The sequence below is a fragment of the Salvelinus alpinus genome, chromosome 1, assembly GCF_045679555.1.
Source record: "Salvelinus alpinus chromosome 1, SLU_Salpinus.1, whole genome shotgun sequence".
NCBI classification, from domain to species: Eukaryota; Metazoa; Chordata; class Actinopteri; order Salmoniformes; family Salmonidae; genus Salvelinus; species Salvelinus alpinus.
This window is the reverse complement of record NC_092086.1, coordinates 114,594,160-114,608,900: the sequence shown is the minus strand read 5'-3', so window position 1 is coordinate 114,608,900 and position 14,741 is coordinate 114,594,160. Positions and strand designations below refer to the sequence as shown.

Sequence of the window (14,741 nt, the reverse complement as noted above, 5' to 3'; positions counted from 1 at the left end):
TAACTTTGTCTAACAACACTATCATGAATTTAGCAAAGAAGTTTGTTAGCACATTTCTCACAGTTGCTTTAGCCATGGAGGGAGAAGGCTTGCCTCCGAAAGTCCAGGTGGGTTGCCTAGCAACACGTGACTGGGAGTCAACGTCTGCATAGCGCGACAAAAATCCCATGATTTGTGAATCTGTTCGGACCCGAACAACTAGCACAACAGCTAAAATGCCTTTGTAAAAACATATGTCAGCTAATAAGGAGAACTATGTAACAAATAAATACATTATGGCATTCACTAATCATAAACTATTAATAAGAGACATTTTGGTACATTTGTGAACCAAATTTTTACTTACTCAACTTAAGTGATGTAAATCACACATATGCATATATTTTTTTTGTATAGCAAAATCATGTCAATTTGTCTTTCCAGAAATATGTTATTTGGCGTCTCCTTGGGCAGTGCTAATAAAAAATGTTCCATGCAAGGAAAACTGTGTCCGTGTTTCTAAAGGCTATTACTGTATATTTCTGGAGTGTTTATTTGATGGCCTTCATATCTATGAATGAATTTCAATGAAAAGCTTTAATAGAAAATAAGGAACATGGATGATTTTTTATAAATTATTTAATATTAATATTCATCATTTTAGGAAGATAAAACACCTGTAAAGTAGAATAAATACCCAACGGCACCTTAAGCATATAAAGGCTGTTACAAAAATACATAATAAATTGCATTGTTTTAAGATATACTGAAGTCTATTGCAAAACAGGGCCTCGAGGGCCCTGAATCTCTTTTTGGTCTTGCCAGCATGTGAAGAAAGGGAAAGGAACATTTTGTGAAATACATTTATCTGAAGGATTAGTGTTTATCTAATTGCATCAGATAAAACAGCTATTTATACAAACGTAAAACCATAAAATAGGATATCACATTCTCAAAAAACATGAGATCACTGCTGCTTCCTACCTCCTGTTTATGTGGAGCCTGAGTGCATGCTATGCGCAGTTCCTGTAAGTGATTACATATTTATATATCTTGCAACTTGCAATATCTTTGACTTACAGTAGAAGATAACATCAACATCAGAGGGCAATAGGCCTAGACACTGACTGGTCTCTAGATATGGTACTAATGGTTGTACACAGGGCATTATGGGTACTGTAGTACATCATGCTACAGTCTCCATGTTCTATACTGTACTACAAAACAGCACATCAGCTCCATGGTTAGATTAATCTCCGGCAGCTATTCACCATGCACACATCGTATAGAATAGATTCCCTTTAGATTCCCCTGTCCTGAGAATAACATCATCTCCCTCTTGAACAGTCTGTCTTGGTCCTTACTCTCTCTCTCAGAGCTTCTGCTCAGGGGTTGTCTTGGTCCTTACTCTCTCTCTCAGAGCTTTTGCTCAGGGGTTGACTTGGTCCTTACTCTCTCTCTCAGAGCTTCTGCTCAGGGTTTGACTTGGTCCTTACTCTCTCTCTAAGAGCTTCTGCTCAGGGTTTGTCTTGGTCCTCTCTCTCAAGGTTTGAGCAACAAGTGTTGTTGCCAGAGGTGGGATCAAGTCATTGTTTTACAAGTCCCAAGTCCGAGTCAAGTCTCAAGTCCTAAACTTTGAGTTTTGAGTCCTAAACAAGTCATAATGTGCTCTTCACCAAATGTAATACCATTTCATATTTTTAACAAGAGTAATAGTTATATTACATTTACACAAATCATGAATGCTTTTACAAATATATATATTTATTACTTTCCAAATAAACTTTATATTACCATGGAAATACATGGGTAGTCATGAGAAAGACCCGCCCCCCCATAGCAATCGACTATCGCTATGGGGCGCAATCGGGCGATGTAAGCTTGTACACAATCGCCCAACCCTAACACACACATCCTATCTGTGTGTGGTTACAGTAGGCTAACGTATGTCAATGGTTTTAGGAACAGCAGTAACATCAGGCAGGATTTAGGTTACCAACTGCCTCGCCAGTTGTAGCTCAATCTTGGGTGCAATGATTACGTTCCCGCACTGACTGACTGTGTTGAGGCTCATTCATTTAATGTTACGTTAGCCTACATGCTACACTAGCAAAGTTATATATAGCTGTCGGCTATATTAGCCACGACTTAACGTTCTTTGTGCAGCTTCAAATGTCGAACAAAGTTGGAAGTTGTTGCGCCTCCGTCTGTAATTTTCTTCCAACATGTTTTGCAAGTTGCAATCCGTTTTTTGTTGACTACAGCGTAGTCTTTATATAATTTTTGGTATCATCTTTACAAGGGCTCCGTCTGAATTCACCTGCCGACGTTCCTCTGCACGGCCACGCGCAACTTTTTCTCCGCTGGCACAATTTGATTGGCTGCTGTCCGATTCAAACTGTAATCCGTTAAATGAGTTGATGCGTTGCACACTTTTTTTTAATAGCATCATTTTTCATATTTGGGCTCGAGGAGGGTATCAAGTCAGGTCGAGTCATAAGGCTCAAGTCCAAGTCAAGTCACGAGTCATTGGTGTTAAAGTCAAAGTCGAGTAGGAAGTCATCATATTTGTGACTCGAGTCCAAGTCATGTGACTTGAGTCCACACCTCTGGTTATTGCGGCTGTAGTTTCTGTTGCAGTCAAATCAAATCATAATAACATGTTATTTGTCACATGCTTCATAAACAGGTGTAGACTAACAGTTAAATGCTTACTGATGGGCCCTTCCCAACAATGCAGAGAGAAAGAAAATAGAGAACTAATATAAAAAGTAATTATAAATACAAAATGAGAATCGATAACTTGGCTATACACAGGGTTGTAAAGTTGTTGTAGGGCGGTAGGCAGCCTAGCAGTTAGAGCGTTGGGCCAGTAACCGAAAAGTCTAGTTCGAATATCCGAGCCAACAAGGTGAAAAATCTGTGATTTGCCCTTCAGCAAGCCACTTTAACCCTAGTTTGCCCCAGGGGTGCCGTACTACAATGGATGACCCTATAAAACAAGACATTTCACTGAACCTATGTATGTGACACGTATGTGACAAAAAAACATTTTATCATTTGTAAACAGTCCGTTGTGGAACATACTGTTCATGCTCACACAGGCTTGTATTGTAGTCCAATCATTCATAAGCTTATGTTTTAGTCCAATCATTCACAGGCTTGTATGGTAGTCCAATCATTCATAAGCTTATTTTGTAGTCCAATCATTCACAGGCTTGTATTGTAGTCCAATCATTCATAGGCTTGTTTTGTAGTCCAATCATTCACAGGCTTGTATTGTAGTCCAATCATTCATAGGCTTGTTTTGTAGTCCAATCATTCATTGGCTTGTTTTGTAGTCCAATCATTTATAGGCTTGTTTTGTAGTCCAATCATTCACAGGCTTGTATTATAGTCCAATCATTCACAGGCTTGTATTATAGTCCAATCATTCATGCACAGTCTGTCTGTCCTTCAAGCATTGCAAATGGAAGACACTTCCACATTCTGCTCAGTGGGTGTAAAATAAAAGCTTTTTCATATACTGTATATAAAATAAAAGCTTTTTCATATACTGTATATAAAATAAAAGTTTTTTCATATACTGTATATAAAATAAAAGCTTTTTCATATACTGTATATAAAATAAAAGTTTTTTCATATACTGTATATAAAATAAAAGCTTTTTCATATACTGTATATAAAACAAAAGCTTTTTCATATAATGTATATAAAATAAAAGTTTTTTCATATACTGTATATAAAATAAAAGCTTTTTCATATACTGTATATAAAATATAAGTTTTTTCATATTACTGTATATAAAATAAATCAAAGTGTATAGTGTAGCAGGTAATATCAATACTGTATGGAAGTAAGATATTTATAATAAAATTAACACGGTAATGCAACAGATTAGTTTGGTAAATTGTAGGAAATATTGTCCAAATCCTCCAAACTACTTAAACCCAAAGTCCTATATGATCATATAATGATTATTTATTGATTATTAGCCCTGTTCTTCGCTAAAACACGTGCCTTGAGTGTACAGGGAAAGCTAGCTTGATATACTGTAATCTCTTCTGCTGTATAAATAAAGCTTTGATATACTGTAATCTCTTCTGCTGTTTAAATAAAGCTTTGATATACTGTAATCTCTTCTGCTGTTTAAATAAAGCTTGATTTGATTCAAAAGAATCACAACACTTCAACTACTTCTTTAACATTCTACAGATTCCCCCCCCCCCCCCCCCTCAAAAAAATACATGATTTTCCTGTGTTTTATATATATTTCCACACTATGAGGTTGGAATAATACTGTGAAATTGTTTAAATTATGATAATGCCCTTTTTAGTGAAAGAGCTGTTTGAAAAGACAACCTGAAATCTCTGCCTGTTTTGGTGGGATGGAGTTTTGGCTTAACTGGTGACATCACCAGGCGGTAAATGAGTTAGTAGACCAATAAGAAAGAGAGTTCCAAACCTCTCTACCAATAACAGTTAGTTTCCCCCTTCCCACTCCCAGACAGTCCTAGCAAAAACTTGTTTAAAAAAAAATCCTCTTTGCTAAGAAGCCATTTTTGTTTCTTTTTTGACCATTTTGATTGAAAACAATCACAGTAAGATAATTGTTACCCAGAAATGAGTTAATATTGAGATAATAACAGCTGCATTGGACCTTTAGTTAATAACCATAACCGCTTTTGGAAAACAAAAACTAAAGACAAAATGCTTTACATTTCAATAGTACAGAGAAAGAGGCTAAATAAGGTTTGAACACTTAACTTGTGGGCACTGTATTCTACGATAAATGACAGTATTGGTGCCAGTGTAGAATGTGTTGTTTCTTGTCAAGTCTATTAGTGGTGGTATTAGGGGTATCACTCTAACCTTTATCAATAAAGCTGTATTGAAAAAGGCTAGTATGTTGTCTTTCTTCAGGCCTTGGAGGATGTTGGTACCGGGTCAGCCTGGTCCTCTTCATCTACACTGAGATCCAGACGCAGGTTCTCCAGAGTCTGTCTCATTTGCATGGTGGACTCCTTACGCCTGCCAAAGCAAATGAGGGTGTGTTTGTGTCCTGCAGTTCAAACAGTATCACTCTCGCTCTCTCTGCTCGCTGCTCTCCCTCTCTGCTCTCTGCTCGCTCTCTCTGCTCGCTGCTCGCTCTCTCTGCTCGCTGCTCGCTCTCTCTGCTCGCTGCTCTCCCTCTCTGCTCGCTGCTCGCTCTCTCTGCTCGCTGCTCTCCCTCTCTGCTCGCTGCTCGCTCTCTCTGCTCGCTGCTCTCCCTCTCTGCTCGCTCTCTCTGCTCGCTCTCTCTGCTCTCTGCTCGCTGCTCTCTCTATGCTCGCTGCTCTCCCTCTGCTCGCTGCTTTCCCTCTGCTCTCCCTCTCTGCTCTCCCTCTCTGCTCGCTGCTCTCCCTCTGCTCTCTGATCTCCCTCTGATCTCCCTCTGCTCTTCCTCTGATCTCCCTCTGATCTCCCTCTGCTCTTCCTCTGATCTCCCTCTGCTCTCCCTCTGATCTCCCTCTCTGCTCGCTGCTCTCCCTCTGCTCTCCCTCTGATCTGTCTCTCTTTCTAGTCTATCCCTCCCTCCCTCTCTGATCTGTCTCTCTTTCTAGTCTATCCCTCCCTCTCTGATCTGTCTCTCTTTCTAGTCCCTCCCTCCCTCCCTCCCTCTCAGATCTCTGTCTCTCTCTTTCATTTAACCTTTATTTCTAAACCACGTACTTGAGTTGAAGGTGCTGGTCCAGCAGCTGTCTCTGTAGTCTGGTGGAGGTCTCTCTCTCCTCTGTCAGTTCTCTCTGGGTGTGTCGGTACTGAGCGTCTCTACGACTAGACTCCTCCTCTGCCTCGTTCAGCTGACGCTTCAGGGAACGCATCCTCTGGGTCATCTGATGGAGAGAGGTCATAGGTCAATGGGTCAACTTCAGAGGGCTACCATTTATCTATCAAACTACACATTACGCATCACAACACTCCGAGGTATAACAGAGGTTCACGCAGGTAACATCCACTTATACAAAGTTATCTCATTAAACATTATTATTTAACAAGAGATCCTGGAAATCATATTATGCACACAGTATAAGTAACTTTTATTTATAGACAAAATGAATGTAAATAGTATTCGCTGTCCCCCATCTGACATGGCTCTCCAGTGTCCTAACAGGTCCTTCTGCTTCGTACCACACACACACACACACACACACACACACACACACACACACACACACACACACACACACACACACACACACACAGACAGACAGACAGACAGACAGACAGACAGACACACACACACACACACACACACACACACACACACACACACACACACACACACACACACACACACACACACACACACACACACACACACACACACACACACACACACACACACACACACACACAGAGAGACACACACAGAGACACACACACACAGTGTCCTACCAGTTCCTTCTGCTCTATAGCGATCTTCTGTTCCTCCTCCAGCTGACCAGACAGTTCGTTGTTCTTCCTCTCCAGTTTACTGATGGTGTTGTTCATCACCACCTTGTTCCTGTACAGGAGAACAGCCATTAATATACTAGTCAACAAACCCCGTGTCGTCCTGTAGATACAAAAGGAAACGCACCTCTCCTCCACTCTGAGAGCGTTCTCCAGCTCCTTGGCCCGGATCTCTGTCATAGTGATCACATCCACCTGGACTCTGGAGTTGTGAAGTTCCTCCATCTCCACACGCAGGTCACGCACCTACAGGACACCACATGAAGGAATGTTACAGACACCACAGGAAGGAATGTTACAGACACCACAGGAAGGAATGTTACAGACACCACAGGAAGGAATGTTACATACACCACAGGAAGGAATGTTACATACACCACAGGAAGGAATGTTACAGACAACACAGGAAGGAATGTTACATACACCACAGGAAGGAATGTTACAGACACCACAGGAAGGAATGTTACAGACACCACAGGAAGGAATGTTACAGACACCACAGGAAGGAATGTTACAGACACCACAGGAAGGAATGTTACAGACACCACAGGAAGGAATGTTACAGACACCACAGGAAGGAATGTTACAGACAACACAATAAGGAATGTTACAGACACCACATGAAGGAATGTTACAGACACCACAAGAAGGAATGTTACAGACAACACAGGAAGGAATGTTACAGACACCACAGGAAGGAATGTTACAGACAACACAATAAGGAATGTTACAGACACCACATGAAGGAATGTTACAGACACCACAAGAAGGAATGTTACAGACAACACAGGAAGGAATGTTACATACACCACAGGAAGGAATGTTACAGACACCACAAGAAGGAATGTTACAGACACCACAGGAAGGAATGTTACAGACAACACCGATGTATAGATGGATCACGTAGCTACACTACAAGCTGACCACCCTGCAGGTTAGAACAGTTCCCGGTGAAAACCCAGCCGTAGTTAGTGTACTGTACAGTACCTGTCTCATCAGGTTGATCTTCTCACTGTCCAGCTGCTCATTCACATATTTCTCCTGAATCAACTTCAGCTGGAGCTGTTCTGTCTGTGAGGAACACAACAGTCTGTTTTAGATAGTACTACACACCCACTGGGGCACATCCTCAACAAAAGAAACCCTGTCCTCATTCGCTCCTGTAGAATCAGATCAACATCACAATATAATTAGCTCTCATTGGCCAGGCATCAGTCAAGGAATCCTGGATTCAGTTCAAGTCTCAGGAGATTCAATTTCATATTTAAGTGATTTATGAGAATGTTTTGACTATATTATTTGAAGTGAACAAGAGAAACAGAAAAACATTGGTTCAGTGTTAGTGGTCAGGGGTCAGGGGTCAGTGGTCAGGGGTCAGGGGTGAGAGGTCAGCTGTAGGCAGACAGACGTACCTGCTCCATGGCTCTCTTGTGCTTCCTGGCCCAACTCTGTTCACTGTCCTGCATCTCCTCCAGGTCGCTCTCAAGATCTATCGCTTTCTCCTGTGAAAGGAGAAACACATCAATCAATCGAATCGATCTTTATAACCCCTTTTTCTACATCGGCAGTTGTCACAAAGTACTTTGACAGGAGCCTGGCCTAGACTCCAACATAGCCTGGTTGAACCAGACTGAAAACTGAAACATTGTGCCTCCCATTGTTTCCAGGCTAGGGAAAAAACACGATCAATCACATGTACTTAGAAAGTTTTTTCCCCAGCAGTCGTCACAGTGCTTTAACAGCAACCCTGCATTGACCTCAAAGACAAAGCTGAAGCAGATCTATATCCATTTATCTGTATTCTAGAGCTACGCGTAACTGCCAAAATAAAGGAAACACTTGAGTAAACGAAGGACCCAAAGTATATGGAAAGCAGCTGGTTCCTGAGTTAATTAAGCAATTAACATCCCATCATTGCTTAGGGTCATGTATAGCGAGTCCCAATTGTCCATTATTTCGGCTACCAGGGCTAGAAGAGATCTCAGTGACTTTGAAAGAGGTGCTGTGTGTGTGTGTGTGTGTGTGTGTGTGTGTGTGTGTGTGTGTGTGTGTGTGTGTGTGTGTGTGTGTGTGTGTGTGTGTGTGTGTGTGTGTGTGTGTGTGTGTGTCTGTGTGTGTGTGTGTCTGTGTGTCTGTGTGTGTGTGTGTGTGTGTGTGTATGCGTATCTCAGTCGAGATCACCTGAGACCAGTGTTTTCCACCACCGTCAACAAAACACCAAATGATGGAGTGCCTCGTGGAAGAACGGCGTCACGTCCCTCCAATAGAGTTCCAGACACCTGTAGAATCCATGCCGAGGTGCATTGAAAATGTTCTGGTGTCACATGGTGGCCCAAACCACTATTAAGACACTATGTTGGGTTTCCATTATTTTGGCAGTTACCTATTCATCTACAGTATATTTCCCAAGGTTCATACAGTCTACTGTCTCTATATCTACAGTATCATACAGTCTACTCTCTCTATATCTACAGTATATCTCCCAAGGTTCATACAGTCTACTGTCTCTATATCTACAGTATCATACCATCTACTCTCTCTATATCTACAGTATATCTCCCAAAGTTCATACATTCTACTGTCTCTATATCTACAGTATCATACAGTCTACTCTCTCTATATCTACAGTATATCTCCCAAGGTTCATACAGTCTACTCTCTCTATATCTACAGTATCATACCATCTACTCTCTCTATATCTACAGTATATCTCCCACGGTTCATACAGTCTACACTCTCTATATCTACAGTATATATCCCACGGGTCATACAGTCTACTCTCTCTATATCTACAGTATATATCCCACGGTTCATACAGTCTACTCTCTCTATATCTACAGTATATCTCCCACGGTTCATACAGTCTACACTCTCTATATCTACAGTATATATCCCACGGTTCATACAGTCTACACTCTCTATATCTACAGTATATCTTGCTTGTCCAGGTCCTCTTTAGACTGGGCTTAGGGTGTATGGTGCTCTCTGTCTGTACCTACCTGAGCCTGTTTGAGTTGCTTGTCCAGGTCCTCCTTGGTCTGTGCAGCAGTCTGTAGCTCTACCTTCAGGTCCTCTACGCTCCTCTCTGCCTGCTTCAACTGCAGCTGGATTCTCTCTCTCAGCTGGATCTCCTCCTCCAGGGAACGCTCCTTATCTATTAGTTTACCTGACACCTGACAACACATACATTTATCTATTAGTTTACCTGACACCTGACGACACATACAGTTATCTATTAGTTTACCTGACAACACATACAGTTATCTATTAGTTTACCTGACAACACATACAGTTATCTATTAGTTTACCTGACAACACATACAGTTATCTATTAGTTTACCTGACAACACATACAGTTATCTATTAGTTTACCTGACAACACATACAGTTATCTATTAGTTTACCTGACAACACATACAGTTATCTATTAGTTTACCTGACAACACATACAGTTATCTATTAGTTTACCTGACAACACATACATTTATCTATTAGTTTACCTGACAACACATACAGTTATCTATTAGTTTACCTGACAACACATACAGTTATCTATTAGTTTACCTGACAACACATACAGTTATCTATTAGTTTACCTGACAACACATACAGTTATCTATTAGTTTACCTGACAACACATACAGTTATCTATCAGTGTAAGAAATATACAATACACAGAGTGTAATAAAGAATACTACACCCATACATAAATCAGAAAAATCACATATGGACACACATTTTACAGTATGGGTAAGCGACATAATCACGATTGCTGTAAATACGTTTCTGCTTAAGCAGAAATTACTTTCAAAAGTCAATCTTAAGCACAAATGATCTGCATTTGACTATAGAAGACCTGTACGGCCTATGTCCTCATCTACCTGTCCCTGGAGGCTTCTGACAGTCTGCTGGGCTCTCTGCAGCTCCTGACTCTTCTCCAGTATAGTCTCTTCCAGCTCCTTTACCCTCAGCTGGTCACCATCTCGTAGCTTCTGGTGCAGACTGAGCTCTGCTAAGGCTTGGGTGGCTCTCTGTTGGACCTCCCCTAGCTGTGGAGGGAGAGAGGGAGAATATATAAATATACAAAGCAAATGATCTAGGGTTATATCAACACTGAAGGTGTTACATTTGACACCGGTCCAGTGTCTATACGGGTCTGCCCTTTTCAGTGTTAAATGAACACAATGCTTAGTGCCAAGCCTTATTTGTATATTTCCCAGAGTGCCTTGAGTTTCGAGTGAATTGTAGAGTTAACCCCCCCGTGACTGTATTTGTTAGTGACAGAGACATGGTTGTTTACATTCATCCATTTTCAGTCCCGTGGCCTTCGGCCAAGTGATATCCTGTTATCAACACAATACAACACAGATTTCACGAGGCCTTATTTTGAGGGTCCAGTTTTACCCTAATACAGTGGCTTGAAACTCCTGGTTTACAGGCCACATCAGGCCTGCAAGTCACATTATACTGGCTTTGCAAAGTGAGTTGTAATTCCTATTGGGATCCAGCCAGAGTAGTGCATTCCAACATTTAAACATTTTATTCACCAGCAACCTGCATTTAGAATGACTGACCGGGTTGGGATGACTAAGCTATGATGCTACCTCAAGCATCTAAACTGGAACAACCACTACAGTAATGGGAACAAGTCCAACGAACAGATTGGATTAGTTTATAAAAATTTTACATTTATATTTATTTACATAAAAATTTTAGTTGCAAAAACATAGATATTGAAACAACAAACAAAAAAAATCTACCTGCAATAGAGCATGCTGGGAAACATAATGATGAGCGGGGTTTTATTTTAACACCGGTTATTAACACCAACACTGGGGTCATTTTACACCAATGAGTGTTGATTTAACAATTACAGAGTTAATGTAACTCCAGAATCAACACAAGGAATGTTACACTAATTCAATTTTCGAATTTCAACAATCTTCAAGTTATGGCATTGGAAATTAAATGGAATTAGAATGTTTGAAATGTTTGAATTGGACTAGTAAAAAAAATTACATTTTTGGAATTTAACTGAACTGTAATTTATTAGTTAATGGATTTAGTAAAACAAAAGTACTGCATGATTTGTTTTTAAATCATTTAAAATCATTTCAACTTGTATTTCTATATTCCCTGAAAGCTTGAGGGAATTGAATTTGAATATGTGGAATAGTTTGGGATAATACTGAATTAGAAATGTAATTATTGGAATTTACCTAACAATAAAATTGAAAGGAAATTAAATTATCTCTGAATTTAAAGACTGACCTGGAATTTGAATAGTATTAAATGGGAATTTACAGGAAGAGGGAATTTAATTTCAATTTAATTTGTGGAATTAACCACAACCCTTGAAGCTACAGTACTGTACCTCAGTCTCCAGTCTGAAGACTGACTGTGATCTCTCTCTCTCTCTCTCACACACACACACACAAACACACACACGCACACGCACACGCACACGCACACGCACACGCACACACACACACACACACAAACACACACACACACACGTATAAGTATAGTAATGCAACTGTACCTCAGTCTCCAGTCTGAAGACAGTGTCGCTGAGCTCTGATCTCCTCTTGTCCCGTGTCTCCTTGTCCACCGCTAGCTCCTCCAACTGTCTCTCAGACAGCCACAGCTTCTCGGACAGACCCTCGGCATGGAGCGTCTGCTTCTCTAGCGCCTCCTATAGGGGACATGGTGTAGGACAGACACAGAGGCTGGGGCTGAAATGGAACTGTACTCGTTACATAGTGCACTATATTTTGAGCAGGGTCATGGTAGGGAATAGGGTGCCATTTCTGGATGCGCACAGGGGCTCACGCAAGGCAGACACATAGGCCCAGGTCTGTGGTGGAATAGGCCCAGCTAACTGACTGACTGAGGTTTGTGGTGGAATAGGCCCAGCTAACTGACTGACTGAGGTCTGTGGTGGAATAGTTCCAGCTGACTGACTGACTGAGGTCTGTGGTGGAATAGTTCCAGCTAACTGACTGAGGTCTGTGGTGGAATAGGCCCAGCTAACTGACTGACTGAGGTCTGTGGTAGAATAGGCCCAGCTAACTGACTGACTGAGGTCTGCGGTGGAATAGGCCCAGCTAACTGACAGAGGTCTGTGGTAGAATAGGCCCAGCTAACTGACTGAGGTCTGTGGTGGATTAGGCCCAGCCAACTGACTGAGGTCTGTAGTAGAATAGGCTCAGCTAACTGACTGAGGTCTGTGGTGGATTAGGCCCAGCCAACTGACTGAGGTCTGTAGTAGAATAGGCCCAGCTAACTGACTGAGGTCTGTGGTAGAATAGGCCCAGCTAACTGACTGAGGTATGTGGTGGATTAGGCCCAGCTGACTGACTGAGGTCTGTGGTAGAATAGGTCCAGCTAACTGACTGACATGTCTGTGGTAGAATAGGCCCAGCTAACTGACTGACTGAGGTATGTGGTAGATTAGGCCCAGCTAACAGACTGAGGTATGTAGTAGAATAGGCCCAGCTAACTGACTGAGGTCTGTGGTAGAATAGGCCCAGCTGACTGACTGAGGTCTGTGCTGGAATAGGCCCAGCTAACTGACTGAGGTCTGTGGTGGATTAGGCCCAGCTAACTGACTGAGGTCTGTGCTGGAATAAGCCCAGCTAACTGACTGAGGTCTGTGGTGGATTAGGCCCAGCCAACTGACTGAGGTCTGTGGTGGAATATGAACAGCTAACTAACTGACTGAGGTCTGTGGTGGATTAGGCCCAGCTGACTGACTGAGGTCTGTGCTGGAATAAGCCCAGCTAACTGACTGAGGTCTGTGGTGGATTAGGCCCAGCCAACTGACTGAGGTCTGTAGTAGAATAGGCCCAGCTAACTAACTGACTGAGGTCTGTGGTGGAATAGGCCCATCTAACTGACTGACTGAGGTCTGTGGTGGAATAGGCCCATCTAACTGACTGACTGAAGTCTGTGGTGGAATAGGCCCATCTAACTGACTGACAGAGGTCTGTGGTGGAATAGGCCCAGCTAACTGACTGACTGATGTCTGTGGTAGAATAGACCCAGCTGACTGACTGACTGAGGTCTGTGGTGGATTAGGCCCAGCTAACTGACTGAGGTCTGTGGTGGAATAGGCCCAGCTAACTGACTGTCAGAGGTCTGTGGTGGAATAGGCCCATCTAACTGACTGACTGAAGTCTGTGGTAGAATAGGCCCAGCTAACTGACTGACAGAGGCCTGTGGTGGAATAGGCTCAGCTAACTGACTGAGGTCTGTGGTAGAATAGGCCCAGCTAACTGACTGACTGAGGTCTGTGGTGGAATAGGCCCAGCTAACTAACTGACTGAGGTCTGTGGTGGAATAGGCCCAGCTAACTGACTGACTGAGGTCTGTGGTAGAATAGGCCCAGCTAACTGACTGACAGAGGTCTGTGGTGGAATAGGCCCAGCTGACTGACTAAGGTCTGTGGTGGAATAGGCCCAGCTGACTGACTAAGGTCTGTGGTGGAATAGGCCCAGCTGACTGACTAAGGTCTGTGGTAGAATAGGCCCAGCTGACTGACTAAGGTCTGTGGTGGAATAGGCCCAGCTGACTGACTGAGGTCTGTGGTAGAATAGGCCCAGCTAACTGACTGACTGAGGTATGTGGTAGAATAGGCCCAGCTAACTGACAGGTCTGTGGTAGAATAGGCCCAGCTAACTGACAGGTATGTGGTAGAATAGGCCCAGCTAACTGACAGGTCTGTGGTAGAATAGGCCCAGCTAACTGACAGGTCTGTGGTAGAATAGGCCCAGCTAACTGACTGACTGATGTCTGTGGTGGAATAGGCCCAGCTAACTGACTGACTGAGGTCTGTGGTAGAATAGGCCCATCTAACTGACTGACTGAAGTCTGTGGTAGAATAGGCCCAGCTGACTGACTGACAGAGGTCTGTGGTGGAATAGGCCCAGCTAACTGACTGACTGAGGTCTGTGGTGGAATAGGCCCAGCTAACTGACTGACAGAGGTCTGTGGTGGAATAGCCCCAGCTAACTGACTGACTGAGGTCTGTGGTGGAATATGCCCATCTAACTGACTGACTGAAGTCTGTGGTAGAATAGGCCCAGCTGACTGACTGAGGTCTGTGGTAGAATAGGCCCAGCTGACTGACTGAGGTCTGTGGTAGAATAGCTCCAGCTAACTGACTGACAGGTTTGTGGTAGAATAGGCCCAGCTAACTGACTGACTGAGGTCTGTGGTGGAATAGGCCAGCTGACTGACTGACTGAGGTCTGTGGTGTAATAGGC

The 14,741-nt window shown here is 42.6% G+C and overlaps 1 protein-coding gene across 3 annotated transcripts in view; it reads right to left on the bottom strand.

The window, feature by feature from the left end:
* Positions 1-600: 600 nt before the first annotated feature.
* LOC139539247 (myosin heavy chain, embryonic smooth muscle isoform-like) overlaps positions 601-14,741 on the bottom strand; it is a 75,421-nt gene continuing 61,280 nt past the window's right edge. For all 3 annotated transcript variants that reach the window (XM_071342116.1, XM_071342126.1, XM_071342123.1), the window contains 9 exons: positions 12,017-12,169; positions 10,356-10,523; positions 9,474-9,647; positions 7,887-7,976; positions 7,462-7,545; positions 6,602-6,720; positions 6,418-6,526; positions 5,692-5,855; positions 601-5,010 (listed from right to left, as the gene is read on the bottom strand). In XM_071342116.1, coding sequence (XP_071198217.1) covers positions 4,899-5,010; positions 5,692-5,855; positions 6,418-6,526; positions 6,602-6,720; positions 7,462-7,545; positions 7,887-7,976; positions 9,474-9,647; positions 10,356-10,523; positions 12,017-12,169 — 1,173 coding nt within the window. In that variant the 3' untranslated portion in view covers positions 601-4,898. The remainder of the gene's footprint in view (positions 5,011-5,691; positions 5,856-6,417; positions 6,527-6,601; positions 6,721-7,461; positions 7,546-7,886; positions 7,977-9,473; positions 9,648-10,355; positions 10,524-12,016; positions 12,170-14,741) is intronic.